The 15,058-nt window shown below is 38.3% G+C and overlaps 1 protein-coding gene and 1 long non-coding RNA gene across 2 annotated transcripts in view; one reads left to right on the top strand and one right to left on the bottom strand.

The window, feature by feature from the left end:
* Positions 1-12,366, top strand: part of nf2a (NF2, moesin-ezrin-radixin like (MERLIN) tumor suppressor a) — a 28,735-nt gene extending 16,369 nt beyond the window's left edge. Inside the window, exons 8-18 of the mRNA XM_056745768.1 lie at positions 894-969; positions 1,220-1,354; positions 1,447-1,521; positions 3,356-3,469; positions 4,136-4,258; positions 5,133-5,249; positions 5,343-5,443; positions 5,758-5,863; positions 7,807-7,934; positions 8,608-8,767; positions 11,140-12,366. Of these exons, the coding sequence (XP_056601746.1) occupies positions 894-969; positions 1,220-1,354; positions 1,447-1,521; positions 3,356-3,469; positions 4,136-4,258; positions 5,133-5,249; positions 5,343-5,443; positions 5,758-5,863; positions 7,807-7,934; positions 8,608-8,767; positions 11,140-11,190 (1,186 nt within the window). The 3' untranslated portion in view covers positions 11,191-12,366. The remainder of the gene's footprint in view (positions 1-893; positions 970-1,219; positions 1,355-1,446; positions 1,522-3,355; positions 3,470-4,135; positions 4,259-5,132; positions 5,250-5,342; positions 5,444-5,757; positions 5,864-7,806; positions 7,935-8,607; positions 8,768-11,139) is intronic.
* A 711-nt stretch (positions 12,367-13,077) lies between these two features.
* On the bottom strand, positions 13,078-14,736 carry LOC130420118 (uncharacterized). Its single transcript, XR_008906579.1, has 3 exons — positions 14,573-14,736; positions 14,248-14,438; positions 13,078-13,506 (listed from the first exon to the last, which is right to left on the bottom strand). It is a non-coding gene; the product is annotated as an uncharacterized LOC130420118 (long non-coding RNA).
* Between the last annotated feature and the right edge of the window lie 322 nt (positions 14,737-15,058).

Raw genomic sequence — 15,058 nt, 5'->3', positions numbered from 1 at the left:
ACATAAAATGCATCCAATTCTTTCTCTCACAAAGGCTGAAGTATTTGTTTCTTCTATAACCATTCGAACACAAACCAGAGACATTGCCAAACTTAAACAGATGCAGTTCATTAAAGCTAAATCGTATAGCTTGTATAGTATTTCCCACCTGAAGTCCCCTGATGTCTTACACTGAAAACAGTCATCATTCTGTTTTAAACAACCGTTTCTGGCTCTCTGAAATAAATAGTCCATAGGAGTTTGTATTTTAAGGGTTTTATATGCTAATGATGTCTGTTGCGATTGACTAAGCTCTTTGTACCTTTACGCAAAATGAGTAATAACATTGAGCGTTAGGTTATATGTAATCCTATTGGGGTTTTATTAGAGTTTTGCCAAGACCAGTATCTCCTCAAAAGTTGTTCGTGTACACATCTAGGAATTTTTGCAAGCGTTTACGTTTTGCAGTTTTTAAATGGACAGGAAATCTCACATAAAAAAATATATTAACGCATCGAGTAGTTCCAAAGAAATAGTGAAAATTAGGGAATCGTGGAAAAGGACAGACATTCAAGTTATCCAAATGACTCCAGTGGGTTCATAAGCGAAAAGCTTCCTGGTCAAAATCAAAACAAATATGGCGACACGTCAATAACTTCAAATCTCATTCGTTGTCAATTTGGATGTATTTCTTTAATTGTTTATCATGAGTGTCAATGTTGTTGTTTGTCACCAGAAGCAGTTATTCTAAAAATAATATTCTGTGACCTGTAATTTCAGCACTCCAAGTTAGTCAAGTCTCATTAAAGCCCTGCGGAGGAATAGATTTGATTCCGTGTCTTAATTTATTCCCTCTCTCTGTCTCCGGTTTTCATCTTCCCTCCTGCCTTTCTGTTTGTTATTATGTTCTGCAGAGATGAAGCAGAGATGGAGTACTTAAAAATAGCTCAGGACCTGGAGATGTATGGGGTCAATTACTTCTCCATTAGGGTAAGAAAGTTTCCGACGCTGTGCTGTAGGTACGATCTGAGCCAACGAATCTCTCTGGGTTTGGACACATAAAGACATTACAACAAAACGCTTGAAGGAATAAATCTTCCATAACTGGTGACCTAATGTCCTGTACCTTGCATAATTTTACAATTAGAGATAACGGAGACTTGAAAGATCAAGAAATTATTTCTACCTTTTAGTTTCGCCAAATGTGTCATGTCTGGGTGATATCTTTTTTCTTTTCAAGAATAAAAAGGGAACCGACTTGCTGTTAGGTGTTGATGCTTTGGGTCTCCACATTTATGAACCCGAGAATAAACTGACACCCAAAATCTCTTTTCCCTGGAATGAGATCAGAAACATCTCCTACAGCGATAAAGAGGTTTTCACATTTTCTTGGCCGATGTCATTTTCAACTGTGGACTGTTGTTCATTTGCTAATTTCTCTCGTGTTTCTTTCAACCACATCTTCAGTTTGCCATTAAGCCCTTGGATAAGAAAGCAGACATGTTTAAGTTCAACCCATCAAAACTGAAGGTCAATAAACTGGTGAGTGTTCCGTTATGTATGCAGTGAACGGTGTTGAATTGATAAGCACAAACTTACTGAAGTGCTGCAAAGTGGTTGAAGATCTAGGCGGGTAGCCAGAAGATTGTTGTTTCAAACCCCCTAAAGGACGATCTGTGATCTGCCATTATTTAGCCCTAAGCAACTCTTGTTTTACTCTGGGAAGTAAGTTGCTGTTGGAAAAGTGTCAATTTAATGAATCCCCCTACGTCTAAAACGCCTGCTTCCATACTATATATGAGCCTGGAACACAAAACCATTTTTTTTTTAAGTTCAGATCTGAAATCTTAATAAATAAGCTCTCCATTGATGTATGGTTTGTTAGGATATAGGACAATATTTGGCCAAGATACTGAATCTGAGGATCCGAAAATCAAAATGATGAGAAAATCTGCTTTAATGTTGTCCATCAGTCACTTTTGCTGCATCCACTCACAAAAATACCATTTTGATATATTAACGTAGGTAATTTACATAATATCTTGATGTAACATGATCTTTACTTAAAGTCGGCATGAAACGGAAACGTCGTTTTGAGAGGGGGAGGAGGTTAATGTTTTTGATTAAACAAGTGTAAATTAATAAATAAAAAAATGAATACTTCACCACAGTGTAAAACGATTTAGAATTATCATTTTTTATTTCATGCCGACTTTAAGGATTTTTGGCATAAAAGAAAAAATCTATCATTTTGACCCATACAATAATAAGGAGACATCGATGCACTATAGTACATCGCAACGTCACATCTGTTGATGTTGGCTAGATTAGGATTTTAAACCAGGAAGGCAAAAATAAGGCTTCGCTTTCGTGGCACTTTAAAATGTTTCAAAAATTCCTTTTTTTATTGTGCATTCCAATTAATATCAATTGAAATGCAGTTGGTTTGTTTTGATTTAGGCCATAATAACTAAAAAAATAAAGCTTACTGACACAATAAAACTCAATAAAAACATGATAACATAAGACATAATCTCTTTTTGAAAATAAACTCTTCAAATATACCCGTTATGACTGGTTTTGTGGTTCAGGGTCAATTATAGAATGTCAAATAATAGTATGAGTGAAACCTCCGCATGCAAAAACATGTGAGAAACATCCAGAGAAATTTCTCGTTATGCATCGATGAATACTTTAATTTTGCTTTTTTCAAGTATATGTAGTAAAGATACAAAGAAAATTAAATTCTTTTAGAAGAGGTTTTAATATTTTATAGGAAAAGAAGATAGATGTTTTATAAAATAGTCCCGGTCTTTGATTCTGATTGGTTGAACCGAGCTGTTACAAAATACCACTATTTATAACTTATAACTGCTGATCGCATTACATAGCTTAAATAGCACTTCATTTACTTTATTTCATGAACCCTTATATGCATATGGAATAACCATTTTATAGAAGCTATAAGCCCCAAGAAGCAGTGGGTTAAGTTCTTTGCACAAAAGTCCAAAATATTCTTATGCGATTTTTCGTATTTGGCTCTCATTTGTCTCTGAATTGTTAAAAAAGACCACTCAAAATAATCGCTACGGATGAGAAAGATGCAAAAAATCTATCCAGGTCTGAATTTTTTATGACGGACAAAAATATCGGAGGCAGTGTGGAAACAGGAGCGGATGGTAAAGGTTAAACAGTCAAACGTGTAATTTTATGTGATTGTGCGTTTCATATCCTGTTCCCCCCCATTTTCACAGCACCGTCCGAATGAATTACGCATGCGCAAATTCAAGTGTGACCACCGCTTAAGGGCTTTAGAAAATCTGTATACTTTTAATATAGATATCAGTTAAGATACTTTGTTGTCTGTGATTTGAAGATTCTTCAGCTGTGCATTGGGAACCATGATCTCTTTATGAGGAGACGTAGAGTGGACTCGCTGGAGGTCCAGCAGATGAAGGCACAGGCGAGAGAAGAGAAGGCTCGGAAACAGGTGTGAAAGTTCATGAATTCTTTCAAATTATTTTCAGTTTAAGAGAATAGCGGAGTCCTTAAAACAACTACAACAATAAGAAAGAGGAACAATATTGTAAGGCTCACTTTCAGAAAGTTTTTTTATGAAGCTTACGATAAAACATTGACAGCCAAAGGCAATACTCTTGAATTGACACTCTCACACATTTGACGTGTAAAACTGCAGCATGTTAGCCTTGAAAAATCATTATTTAGTGTGAATGGTAAACTAGCTTGCGTTGAGTTCATCTTTACATGTCAATTTGATGTGAATGGGCCTGAAGTGTAAGAGAAAAATATTGTGTTTGTTGTTTTCTCCAAACTAGTATATCTATCATCAATATGCTTTTACATCCCTGATTCTGACTTGACTTGTAATTCAAGTCTATGTTTACAAGAGTCCGTGGAATGACTGCACTTTTGGGAAACCATTATCTTGCTTTAGAGAGCTTGGGAAGTGCAAACAGACTAGCCTCCAGCCCGCTGCACAAGTAAATCTAAGACTTCATAGCCACCATGAGCATTGATTTCCCCCTGCACCCTTAGGCACCTTTAACCAGGTGCTGGATTTGTGATCCACTAAACCCCTTTAGCTGTGCAGCACTCTTAGTGAAATATGGATGAGCTTTCTCACCTCTCGCTGCAGATGGAACGCCAGACGTTGGAAAGAGAGAAAAGGTTGCGCGAGGAGGCAGAGAGAGCTCGCGATGAGCTGGAGAGGCGACTGATGCAGGTACAGGACGAAGCTCAGATGGCCAATGAAGCACTGGTGAGAAATTCAGACACACTACACTGGCTTCTCTGCTATTATTTGACCTAATGCTTATCATGCAGACTTCAAAGACAGTGCTGTGGGTCTTGCTATTTTATTACTAATTGTTTTTTTGGATACTTACTTTAGATTGAAAAGCTTATTTGCTAAAACAGATAACTGTTATTTGTCATTTTCGATTTTTTTTAATTATATTATCATGTTTTTATTGTGTTCGTTTGATGTTTTCAATCTAGTATTTATTATTTGTCAATACATCTGCATATGGGTTGTTTTGATTATTACTTGGAATGCACAATAAAAAAACATGATTTTGAAAATTGAGTTATCTGTTTTTACAAATGAACTCTTCATATTGTTTTGCTTCTGGTCGGTTTAAATTTATGTACCGTTTATTTATAAAGTATTAAGATGATTCAATCTTATTACAGATTTTAGAGTAGCACAATTTCTAAGCTTTCATATTGATTCAGACATCTCTCTCTCTCTCTCTCTCTCTCTCTCTCTCTCTTCTCAAGTATTTTATTAACTTTTATTAACTAAATTTGCAACATTCACAACTAGGCAATATTTACAAAGAGTGACGCGATCTGACAAATATCATCACATTCGCGGAAGACGAGATTGATGAGTTCGCATCTTTATGCGTCTTTGCATTGACTTTGTATGTATTTTATTTACGTAAATCGCTTATTTCACGTTTGGTGTGAACCCAGCATTAGACTTGTTTTATTTGAAGAACATTCACAATCGGGGCATTACATGAAACTTTCATAAATGAAAATATGCGCTCATGCAAACACAGGGCAGAAGCAAAACATTCCTGCTTTTCCATTTGCTTCCATGTGTATCTTTATTCTTTTGCTCTCAGTTACGTTCAGAGGAGATGGCTGACCTGTTGGCAGAGAAGGCACAGATCGCAGAAGAAGAGGCCAAGCTGTTGGCACAGAAAGCAGCCGAGGCAGAGCAGGAGATATACCGTATTAAGGTTTGAGATGTCAACCTTCTGACACCACTTGGAAATATCAGATCCTTCACGACTTGTGTCCACTGACCATGATTTGAATGATTTTATTGAAAGGTGACGGCGATTCGCACTGAAGAGGAGAAACGACTGATGGCGCAGAAGATGCTCGAGGCGGAGATGCTTGCACTGAAGATGGCAGAACAGTCTGAGAGGAGGTAACACCAGAGGGAAATATAGCTCCTTAATAAAAAAGGCAATTTCTGACACTGATAGCCACATAGTTTTGACCAATCTTCCTCTCACGACTAGTTCTGTGCCAGTGGTTATTCTCAAATCCATTTTCTCGGGGTCTCTAGATCATACATGACACAGTGTTGGTGTCGTAGGTCAGGCTGTTTGATTTGCTGGCATTTCTCAGAGATTTCATTTTTTCATTTCTAGCTGAATTTGTGGTTGGGAGATTCCAGTTCTGTGCCCACTTCAAAGAGTTCGAACTTGAGTAACTAAATCAAACATTTATTCACTGCAGGGCAAAAGAGGCCGACCAGCTGAAACAGGACCTGCAGGAGGCCCGAGAGTCGGAACGCCGAGCCAAAAACAAACTGCTGGAGATAAGCAGCAAATCGGCGTATTCGGTATTCACCCATTCTTCACCTAAACCCCTCAGCGGGGCCTCCACTAGGTTTTGAACATAGCCTGCTTTTCTTAAACTCTTGACATTACCATGTCGTTCCAAGAAAAAAAGAGTTTGCACATTTATGGGTTTTAACGCAAGTCTGATTTAGCCTCTTGGCCATTCGTCAATGTCAAGATAATTTATTTAAACAAAAGTTGCATCGGACGACCATTCCATTACTCACAAGAACATTGCTTTTGCTCTTTTCCAGAGAGCCCTGTGAGACTTTTTCAGCCTCGCAATAACCACCCTAATGCAATCGAGGAGAGATATTTATACTCATATTTAGCTGTCCAGCTTAAAAAATGGTGTGGCATTGCATAAATGTTTTTTCGTAGGATTACAAATGGGTTTGGAATGTGTGTGCATTGAGAAGAAAACTGCTGGAGAGAATGCATAGTGTGAATACCTCCATTAAATACATTGTGAATATCCAGGGTGAATACACGTGAGTGCTCCTCATATCTGAATCAATCGCACGGTTATTGTGGCATTGTCTCAAGCTTTGTGTTGGATAATGGATATAAATAAGGTCAGAAAATCTGTTTTTAGACTGGAAACCACATTTTAGTGCCGTTGATGGTCGGTTATTAACCTAAGCACTTGGGAGCTAATCTCTCGCTTTTAAAGCTTCCTAGATGCTGTCGAAATCCCATGCGGGGTCTTTTCACACATTTTGTATGCGCCGTGAGTTACGGGATGACCGGAGGTCAGCGTATCATCTGAAACATTAGCTCTCTCAACGGGTGGGTAACATTAGATCTGTTTGACCAATTAGAAATCCAAAAGGCATTTCAAAGCATCGCAGCTGTCTGTCGGTATTGATGTCTTACCGAGAAATTTGAAGTGTTTTCGTATGCTGAAGTCTAACTTGGTCTTTTGAAAAAATACTGCTGTGTGTGCAGAAAACCTGAGCTCGGCTTTGTTTAGATAAGCCCTTCTGCCTGAGGCAAATGAAGGCAGTTTATGAATTTGATAATAGATGCTGAAATTTATCGCAAGTTCGGTTGACCTGTCAGAGGCTACAGATGTAGACGTGCTATGCCTAATGTGAATGTAGACGTGTTATGGTTGATATGAAATCAGATCAACATATGTTTTTATTATTAATTTTTGCAATTTTACATGTTTAGTACATGCATGGGCAACCTGTAACACACCAAAGACACAGACAAACACGTATTCGTGCCATATGACCCATTTAAAGGCTTCACAAATGCTCTTTGTTTTGTTATCATATCAGTTTAGTATTTTTATTAGAGGTGCACCGATCAACCGGTCAGTGTCGTTTTGCCGATTCCAAGCCGATTTTCTGTTGCCCACGATGGAAGGTTATAACATCACAGCCATCAGTACACACAACGGCGCAAGTAAACATGTCAGCGTGCGTGCGAACAGCCTGTTTTTCACGGCTTTTTTATACTCGCATGTGGGTCCACTGTACTGCAAGTCTCTGCTGACTGACACACATCTCTCATAAACACTGACTGCACACGCATGCACACTTATCATGTACTGTAGCCTAAAGACAAAAATGTGCACTGTAGTTCATCTCTCTAGTTCTTCATTTAGTTGTTGTTTAGGTGAGAGAAGATCCAGCAATTTAATGAAGCTTTGAGAACTGCATTTAGGGAAATTTGGGGAAATTGTAATGTTCAAAAATTTCTCTTACAAAAATAACATTTGTTATTTTGAAAAAAGCGCTTTGAAGAAAGCTGTATAAGGTCTTATATATACTGTCAATTATAGTTAGTGGAAAGAAAATCGGCAGGTTTCACTTGTAATAAAATCGGAAACCAGAGTCGGCCAAGAAAATTTCAATCGGTGCATCTCAAATTTTTATTCCATTATGCACATTGCTTTCTATACAGACATCAGTTCTCTCTCTCCTGCTCTCCCCAGCCTGCACCGCTGTCTGCCAACGCTCTTCCCCCTGACGGCACTAACCTCAACTTCAGCACTGAGAACCTGAGTTATGACTTCAAAGACACGGACATGAAACGGTTGTCCATGGAGATCGAGAAAGAGAAGTGAGTCGAGTCTGTACTTATCAATCTCTCTGCTCTCTTCATGCCGACCGCTCTCTCACCCACTGCAGCCGATGAGCCGGAGTGTGTTTTCTCCGCTGTTGCTCAATTCACAGACTTTGTTTTAAAGTGCTCAAATTGTGTTACTTTAGCAGTTGAAGCAAATTTAATTTTGTTTTGATGTTTTGTTTCGATTATGTTTAATATTGTGAAGAAGGAGATGATGATGCTGAACCTTTTGGTCTTTGTTCATTAATCAAATGTATTGTTCATTCAATGTCTGATAACTAGACAACCGACATGCAAAAAGAAGTGATATTTCTTCGTAAATTACATTCGGAGTCTGGGGCAGAATGTTTTTTGTGATTCTCTGAAAATCATTTGTATACCTAAATAAACAATTCATACCCAAATAACTCTCGGTTTAACCTGGGATCGATAAAAAATTACATCCCTTTAAATGGTTTAAGGTTCTCTGCTGATGGCAGTTTCAACATGCAAAAGTAATGTTACTCCAAAGCTTCTTAACCTGGTTTTGGACAAAATCTAGTTGATCCTAACATGCACGCTTTGTAGAGAAAGCAATGCCAGAATGCATTGCAATGATCTCAGTACTCTGCCTATGTCAGCTCTCAGAGTTTTGAAACGGAGCTGAAGCGTGTGTTCTGTTTGTCAGGGTGGAGTACATGGAGAAGAGCAAACATCTTCAGGAGCAGCTGAATGAACTGAAGACAGAGATTGAGTCATTAAAGCTAAAAGAGCGAGAAACGCCGATGGATATCCTGCACAACGAGAACGCAGAGAAAGGCACCAGCAAACAGAGCAACTTTAAAAAGGTCTGTTAAATCATTCTAATATCTGTTGTTGTTGTGTAAACCTACACAACTTAAACTAACCGTGTGCACATTTCATATGACTAAACTAGAGATGGGCCACAACAAATTCTTGGATAGTTAAGCTGCACTTTACAATTTCAGATATTAGATATTAGATTAGACATTACATAGCAAAATATAAAAAAGTAGCATTTCTGCTGAAGGATTTAGATTTTTCTAAGCAATGTTCTCCATTCTTTCAATCCAAAAGTCCCAAGATCAATTTTAGTGGATGTAAAGTCATTTGCTTTCTGCATGTATTTGTGTAAGATGAAAATCAGGTTTCAGACTTCCTTACCCCCTTGAATCACCTCTAGAAACTGTGCACTGTAACGCCATTACTCTAAAGGATTTGTACCTATGAAATATGATCCTAATGACACGGTTAGTCACGCAACCACGTGCCGATAATCCAAAATGAACTCATTCATCTTGCTTCTGAAAGGTTCAGCTACATTGCCATCAAACCGTATGAAACGGTAGATTAAAAGCTGCATTTCAGCTGTACAATTCGCTTCCGCAGTCTACGTGTGAAATTGTCTCGTTAGCGCTACGATAATTGATTCCCATGTCGCTATTGGCCGTGCGAACGGATGGTGCGCCCACCGCACGTTCAGTCAATCTGAGTTGATGTGATTGTCTAATTGAAGTCGCGGTTGAACGAATTAAGCCGAGCACTTTGGGAACGGCTCTCAGAGGCGAGAAAATCCACTTCTGTTTAGCCTCCTCGACAGCTATTGTATTCTTCGTCAAAGTTGCGAGACCTGTTTCGGCACACAGTCTGACTCATTGTAAATCAGTATCGGTCAGGTGGGCCATGCACTGGACCTTGGAGCAAAGCGTCAGGGGTGACTGGCTTTTCAGGTCACAGTGGTGGAATGATTAATGGCTGCGGCTGGACTTTCTTCATACCCTTGTGTGTCCTGCTGTTAGCTGTAGCCTGAGGGACAGAGATGCTGAGAGAGTATTCTAATACACTGACAGCGTCACCTGTTCCCTGAATGTGTTTCTGTGGTGATCTACCAAAATATTCAGCGAAGCACTTGCGTGCACTGTCCAGAAGAGTTCAAGTAGTCCCTTTGTTATTTGTAATCGGAACCCCTCAGAGACCCATGCGTTGATGTTTTTGATGTATTAACCTTTTTTTCTCCTGGAAAGTGTGATTAACATATTTGGGATATTGGGTATTTCGGATTGATTTTGTTAATGAATTTTTGAGTTGAAGTTGCAGCTTGTCAGGGTTATGAAGAATCAACATTGACCAAGTAGTTTTGGGTGCAAAACTTCAACACACCCCAGCGTGTATGAGGCTTAAATATAGATTTAAAACGTTATTTAAAAGACTGTAATATTCCTTTCATTGGCTTCTTGTACAGCATCTGAAAATATATACTGTATTTAGAAAGACTTGTACAGCTCAAATCCATTGCTGAATATTAAAGGCCCAAAGATTTGCTGTATTTTGTCCCATAAATTATGTTGTTATAGGCCTACTTCCTTAAGATTTCCTCACTTGCAAATAGGAAAGAAAAGACGCTAGTGTGCCCCTGTTGTGAATCTCTCTTATATGATTCATAGCTAAACATAACTTTCTGAAATATACATACAATTTGGCATTTTTATCTTCTCTTATTTGTGTCTCTTCCGCATCTCGTCTGATTTGTGTGTGTCTTGTTTGCTGCAGTTTCTGTCTATAAAGTGTCATCTAACATCAGTGTCATTGAGCACTTGCATGTATGATGATCAGAGCTCTCTCTCCCTCACTTATGCTCTCTCACCCTTTCCATGTTCTCACTATTTGTACGCCTTATATCAGTCACAGCCCATTTTTAGTTGATATTCATGGCTCAGTTAAACAGGTCATGCACGTCTTGTGTTTTTATGACATTGACTCAAATGAATTAAAACTAGAGCTGCTTAGTGTCTTTACGATTAATTAAGGATGTTTAATGAGATTTATTTACACCCTATTAATGCATTAACCTGATTGAACATCCGTTTGCAATCTTAATGTCAGAATGATATTTACTGCGGAAATATTAAAACAAATATTTTCTATGTCTTATTTTAAGAAATACATAGTTTTATTTCGATATTTGTTTACAAAGCTATACAATAAGTTATTTCATATTTAAATCATATTAATATTTTATTGTATATAAATTGTATTAAATTAAACTTGTTTGGGCCACATAACGTTTGTTTATGTTGTTGAAGTTGGTGTGTATAATACGTTTTTTTTTAAAGATCACATAACCCATATGTACAGGATTTAATGTAAATGTCTAATAGTTGTGGTTTTCATCTCATCTCTTTTCATTTCGTCTTCACAGCTCACTCTACAGAGCACAAAATCCAGAGTGGCTTTCTTCCAAGAGCTATAGCTATCTGAACGGATCATTCAAAACCGTTTCTATGTGTAAATGTCAATCCTGACAGGCGGTGACCCATTCCTCTACACTTAGTACATTCCGGTGATGAAGAATGTCACATTTACACGAGACGACCAGGGTCTCGACGTGACCTACAGAGACACTGGTCTTTCCCTCATCTACAAGCAGAAAAGAATGAATTCGTTCATAAATCTATTATGAAGACATGACATGGACATAAAGTGCACACACGCTACCTACACTACATCTGTGAATCTCACTTTCATTTCTCCGACTGCATAGCAAATTTTTGACTCACATTTGATATGTCCGAATAATCGACCTAAAGCAGTGGTATTATACCATTGTGATGTATTAGGCCGTGTTCATACTTGACTTCTTTTCCAAGCTGCTAGCATCTGTTTTACATTATAATGCTATGGAGTAAACCGTGTTTTCCAAAAACATCCTGAGCGCATCTTTGGAGGTTAAAAAAGGTTTAATTTTCTGAAAAAAACGACCTACATCAAGCTCCTTTTTCACAGCTAACCAATGAAAGAGACCTGTCGTTTCCATAACAACATGCGAGGAACCTGATTGGCTCTAAAGAAATAAATCCGAAACGCCCCTTGGAGCATAGTTTTGTATAAATGTATATTTAATTTTCACTTTCAACAACTTCTGATTGCATTTCTATCGAGAAATTAGTATTGTTGTTTTTTAAAATGTGATCCGTTGTTGCAAAGACGCTCCCAGTTTATAATTCAAATAGACTTCTGTTACGCTGCCTATCTGTTTCTCTGGGCTGCCTTTGTGCACATTCTCTGAAGTCATGGCGTTCGGCTGCTTTTTGTAACCAAAGCGAACAGCGCCTTTGTCAACCTTTTCTTGTCAAAAAAGAAGTCAAGTGTAAAAACGGGCTAAGGCTACTTTATATTTTTGCTTTTACATAAGTTTGAATTGAACCTCATTGTGTTACGGTTTTAAAGCTGGTTACTCCTCGTGGAAGAATTTGATGATAATATGTGATGTATAAAGGAAAGTAATACTATTGAAAAACAAAACGCCATTGACTTTTTGATGTATTTTACTTTTAGTTTACTTTTCTTGAAATGCTTTACAATGTTTAAAGAAATGAATATATTTTTTAAAACGTTTTTGTGCTGAGAAATAAAGAAGTTGAATTTCTGTTTGGCTATTTTTTTGTATTGCAGTATTACAGCATATTCTTTTAAAAACCACCCCTTACCTTTGTTTGCATGTTGTTGCGTAAATCTCCTGAATCATGTGGCTTTGTAAGGGCTGTTTACCTTTTTATTGATCCAACATAGTTTATGCATGGAAAACTAAAGGAGATTTAAGGGAGACTTTTGGGGTAAGCTGTGTTGACTTATTACTGTTTGCAACCACCTCGCAACACCTAAATGAAAAAGAAACCCACAATCAAAATGCTCTGGCAACTATATATCAACGCTCTGGCAACCAACCTTTGGGATCCACTACTGCAGGGACAAGCATCAATAAGGTATTTATTGTATTTAACTCAAACAGTTTTTTTTGTCCAGTTCAACATTTCTGTATTCTGCTTTGCGTATACTATATGTGTAGATGTGTTTGACAGGCTTGTATCCAGCACTGGGATCACACGGAAATCCATCACATTACGTTTTCCTGTCTGGACATAATCGTACATTTGGTAAATTAGTGAAAGCCGTCTTAAAAAACCTTAAAACAATGCATTAATATTTGTCACATAATAGCTACAGGGATTTTAATTACAACATGAATGATTAATTTAGTTTCACAGTTAATTTGTTCATGTAATAGATCTAAATGTCAAATTAAATTTAAAGCGCTTTGCAATAAATGTTCCCAGTCCTTCAATTTGTAATAATTGTTTGGGAAATGATGCATTGACGTTTGAGTTGCACTCCATTTAATATCCAAAGTCAAACTGTTGTTGCCAGTTTTTTATTATGCACTTCCAATCACGACTATATATCTAACTTTGTGTTATCAATCTAGCCTAATATTGTCAGTCGCATGTCTATACCATTCAATGTTATCGTACTTCCCAAAGTCCTCATTATCACAGCCTTAAGTTATACGCACACACGCGCCATCACTCATCAGTTTCTGCCCTTCCTCAATACAATGTCTGGACGAGTGGCAGTTTGATTGACAGCTGGTTCCAGGCATATTGACAGGCTGTCAAAATCGAGATGGATATGCCTTAGGAGCCAAGCATGTCACTGTGCGTCTCATCGGTCAATTGAATGGCAGATGGGCACCTTGGAAGTTCAAAAAATGTTTTTAGGTGGAACCAAGCTGAAAAGAAAAACGGATAGTTTAAGTTTGTGAAAAGCAGTGCCAGGACCGTGCAAAGGCAGTCTTTCAAGGCAAGGTTTTTATAAGCTATACAATAGAATTATTTATACATATATATAGGAAAAGTTCGTATTTTGCATTGTGTGATATTGGATTTTTATCAGTTTTCATGCATCTTGTCATGCTGTCAGATGACTTTGTCACTCCTAAAGTTTGATTTTGTTCAAATTCAACAGGACCGGAATGCCCACAATAGGAATGCTAATTAAAGGAAAATGTGGAATGGTCTCTTAATTTCCGAGGCTGTGTTTCCGCAAAAACAAACTTCAGATAAGCTTGAATGAGGAATGGTGCCGTCCCGTCAGTGCTTGTTCTAGAGTTTACCTGCGACACGCTAATAAATGACATTGAGTCTAGTAGCTTGTTTCTCTGCTTCAATTGCCTTAATGAGTTCCGGTGACTTTCAAACATCCCTCGACAGCTATGAAGGTTCACTGGAAGTTTGTGTGTGTGTGTGTATGAACGTCACACTCTGCTTTAATTGTGCTTTGCCCTCACGTCCGCTCAACTCCTGTATTATTTTGTAGTTGCGTCATTGGACAGAACGGTTATCTCACAGGACTGCCTGCAGAAATCACGATGAGCCTTTCACATGATGATCAACGGGGAGCATAGAGTCTGCGCGACAGAATGTGTTTGAATGTGGCATGTTGAAATGTCAGGGGGTGTAGAATCATTTACCTCTCTCGTTCATTCTCTGTGTCCCTCTCTGTCTTTCACGTTGTTTATTTTACCATCGTGGAAGCCTGTCCACTCTTTTACTTAGGGGGTCTTGATGGTCCAGTAACTTTAGGGCATCACGTTCACACTGCAGGCTTTCGGGAGTAACAGCCGCATTCGTTTATATGGGTGAATCCCCATGTAACAAGGTTCTATAAAAGGAAGGAAGGGGGAGGGAACCGGCAAACATTTAAGTCACTTTAATCAAAATAAACAAACAATAATACGGAAGTAAAAGACCGGCAACCACCTCACGGTCGAATGCCGGTCACAAGAACATACATACAAACTAAAACCACATGTCCGGGCCCGGTCCTCTCTCGTCAGCAGTCACGTCGCTCGTCCTCTTATGCTCCCGATTTCCTCTGTGAGATATGCGGGACCGGTGTGCGCACAGCTGTTTTTCAACTATCAATCACGCCACCGGCGCCGCCTCACAGCTCTCGTCACGCCTTCCTCACCACACTCCTCTTTGCGATTCTTTTGGGTGAGTACAGAATATGAGAGTTGCTCTCACTACCTTGAGGCTAGAGCCTGCGGTGATTCACATAGTGATAAAAATAGTCATGTTTTACTTTATTTAACTGTAAACAAGAAATAGATGGTGACAGTTAAAGGGATAGTTCATCCCAAAATGAAAAATCTGTCATTTACTCATCCCTTTTAAACCTGTTCCAATGAACACCCCCGAAAAATTGGAAGAACGTTAGCAATTTTCAGGTTTGGGACAACATCAACAACTATAGTGCGGGAAAAAAAGATTGTATTTTTT

The sequence above is a fragment of the Triplophysa dalaica genome, chromosome 4, assembly GCF_015846415.1.
Source record: "Triplophysa dalaica isolate WHDGS20190420 chromosome 4, ASM1584641v1, whole genome shotgun sequence".
NCBI classification, from domain to species: Eukaryota; Metazoa; Chordata; class Actinopteri; order Cypriniformes; family Nemacheilidae; genus Triplophysa; species Triplophysa dalaica.
Note: the sequence above shows the minus strand (reverse complement) of the source record. Positions and strands in the feature narration are given on the sequence as shown.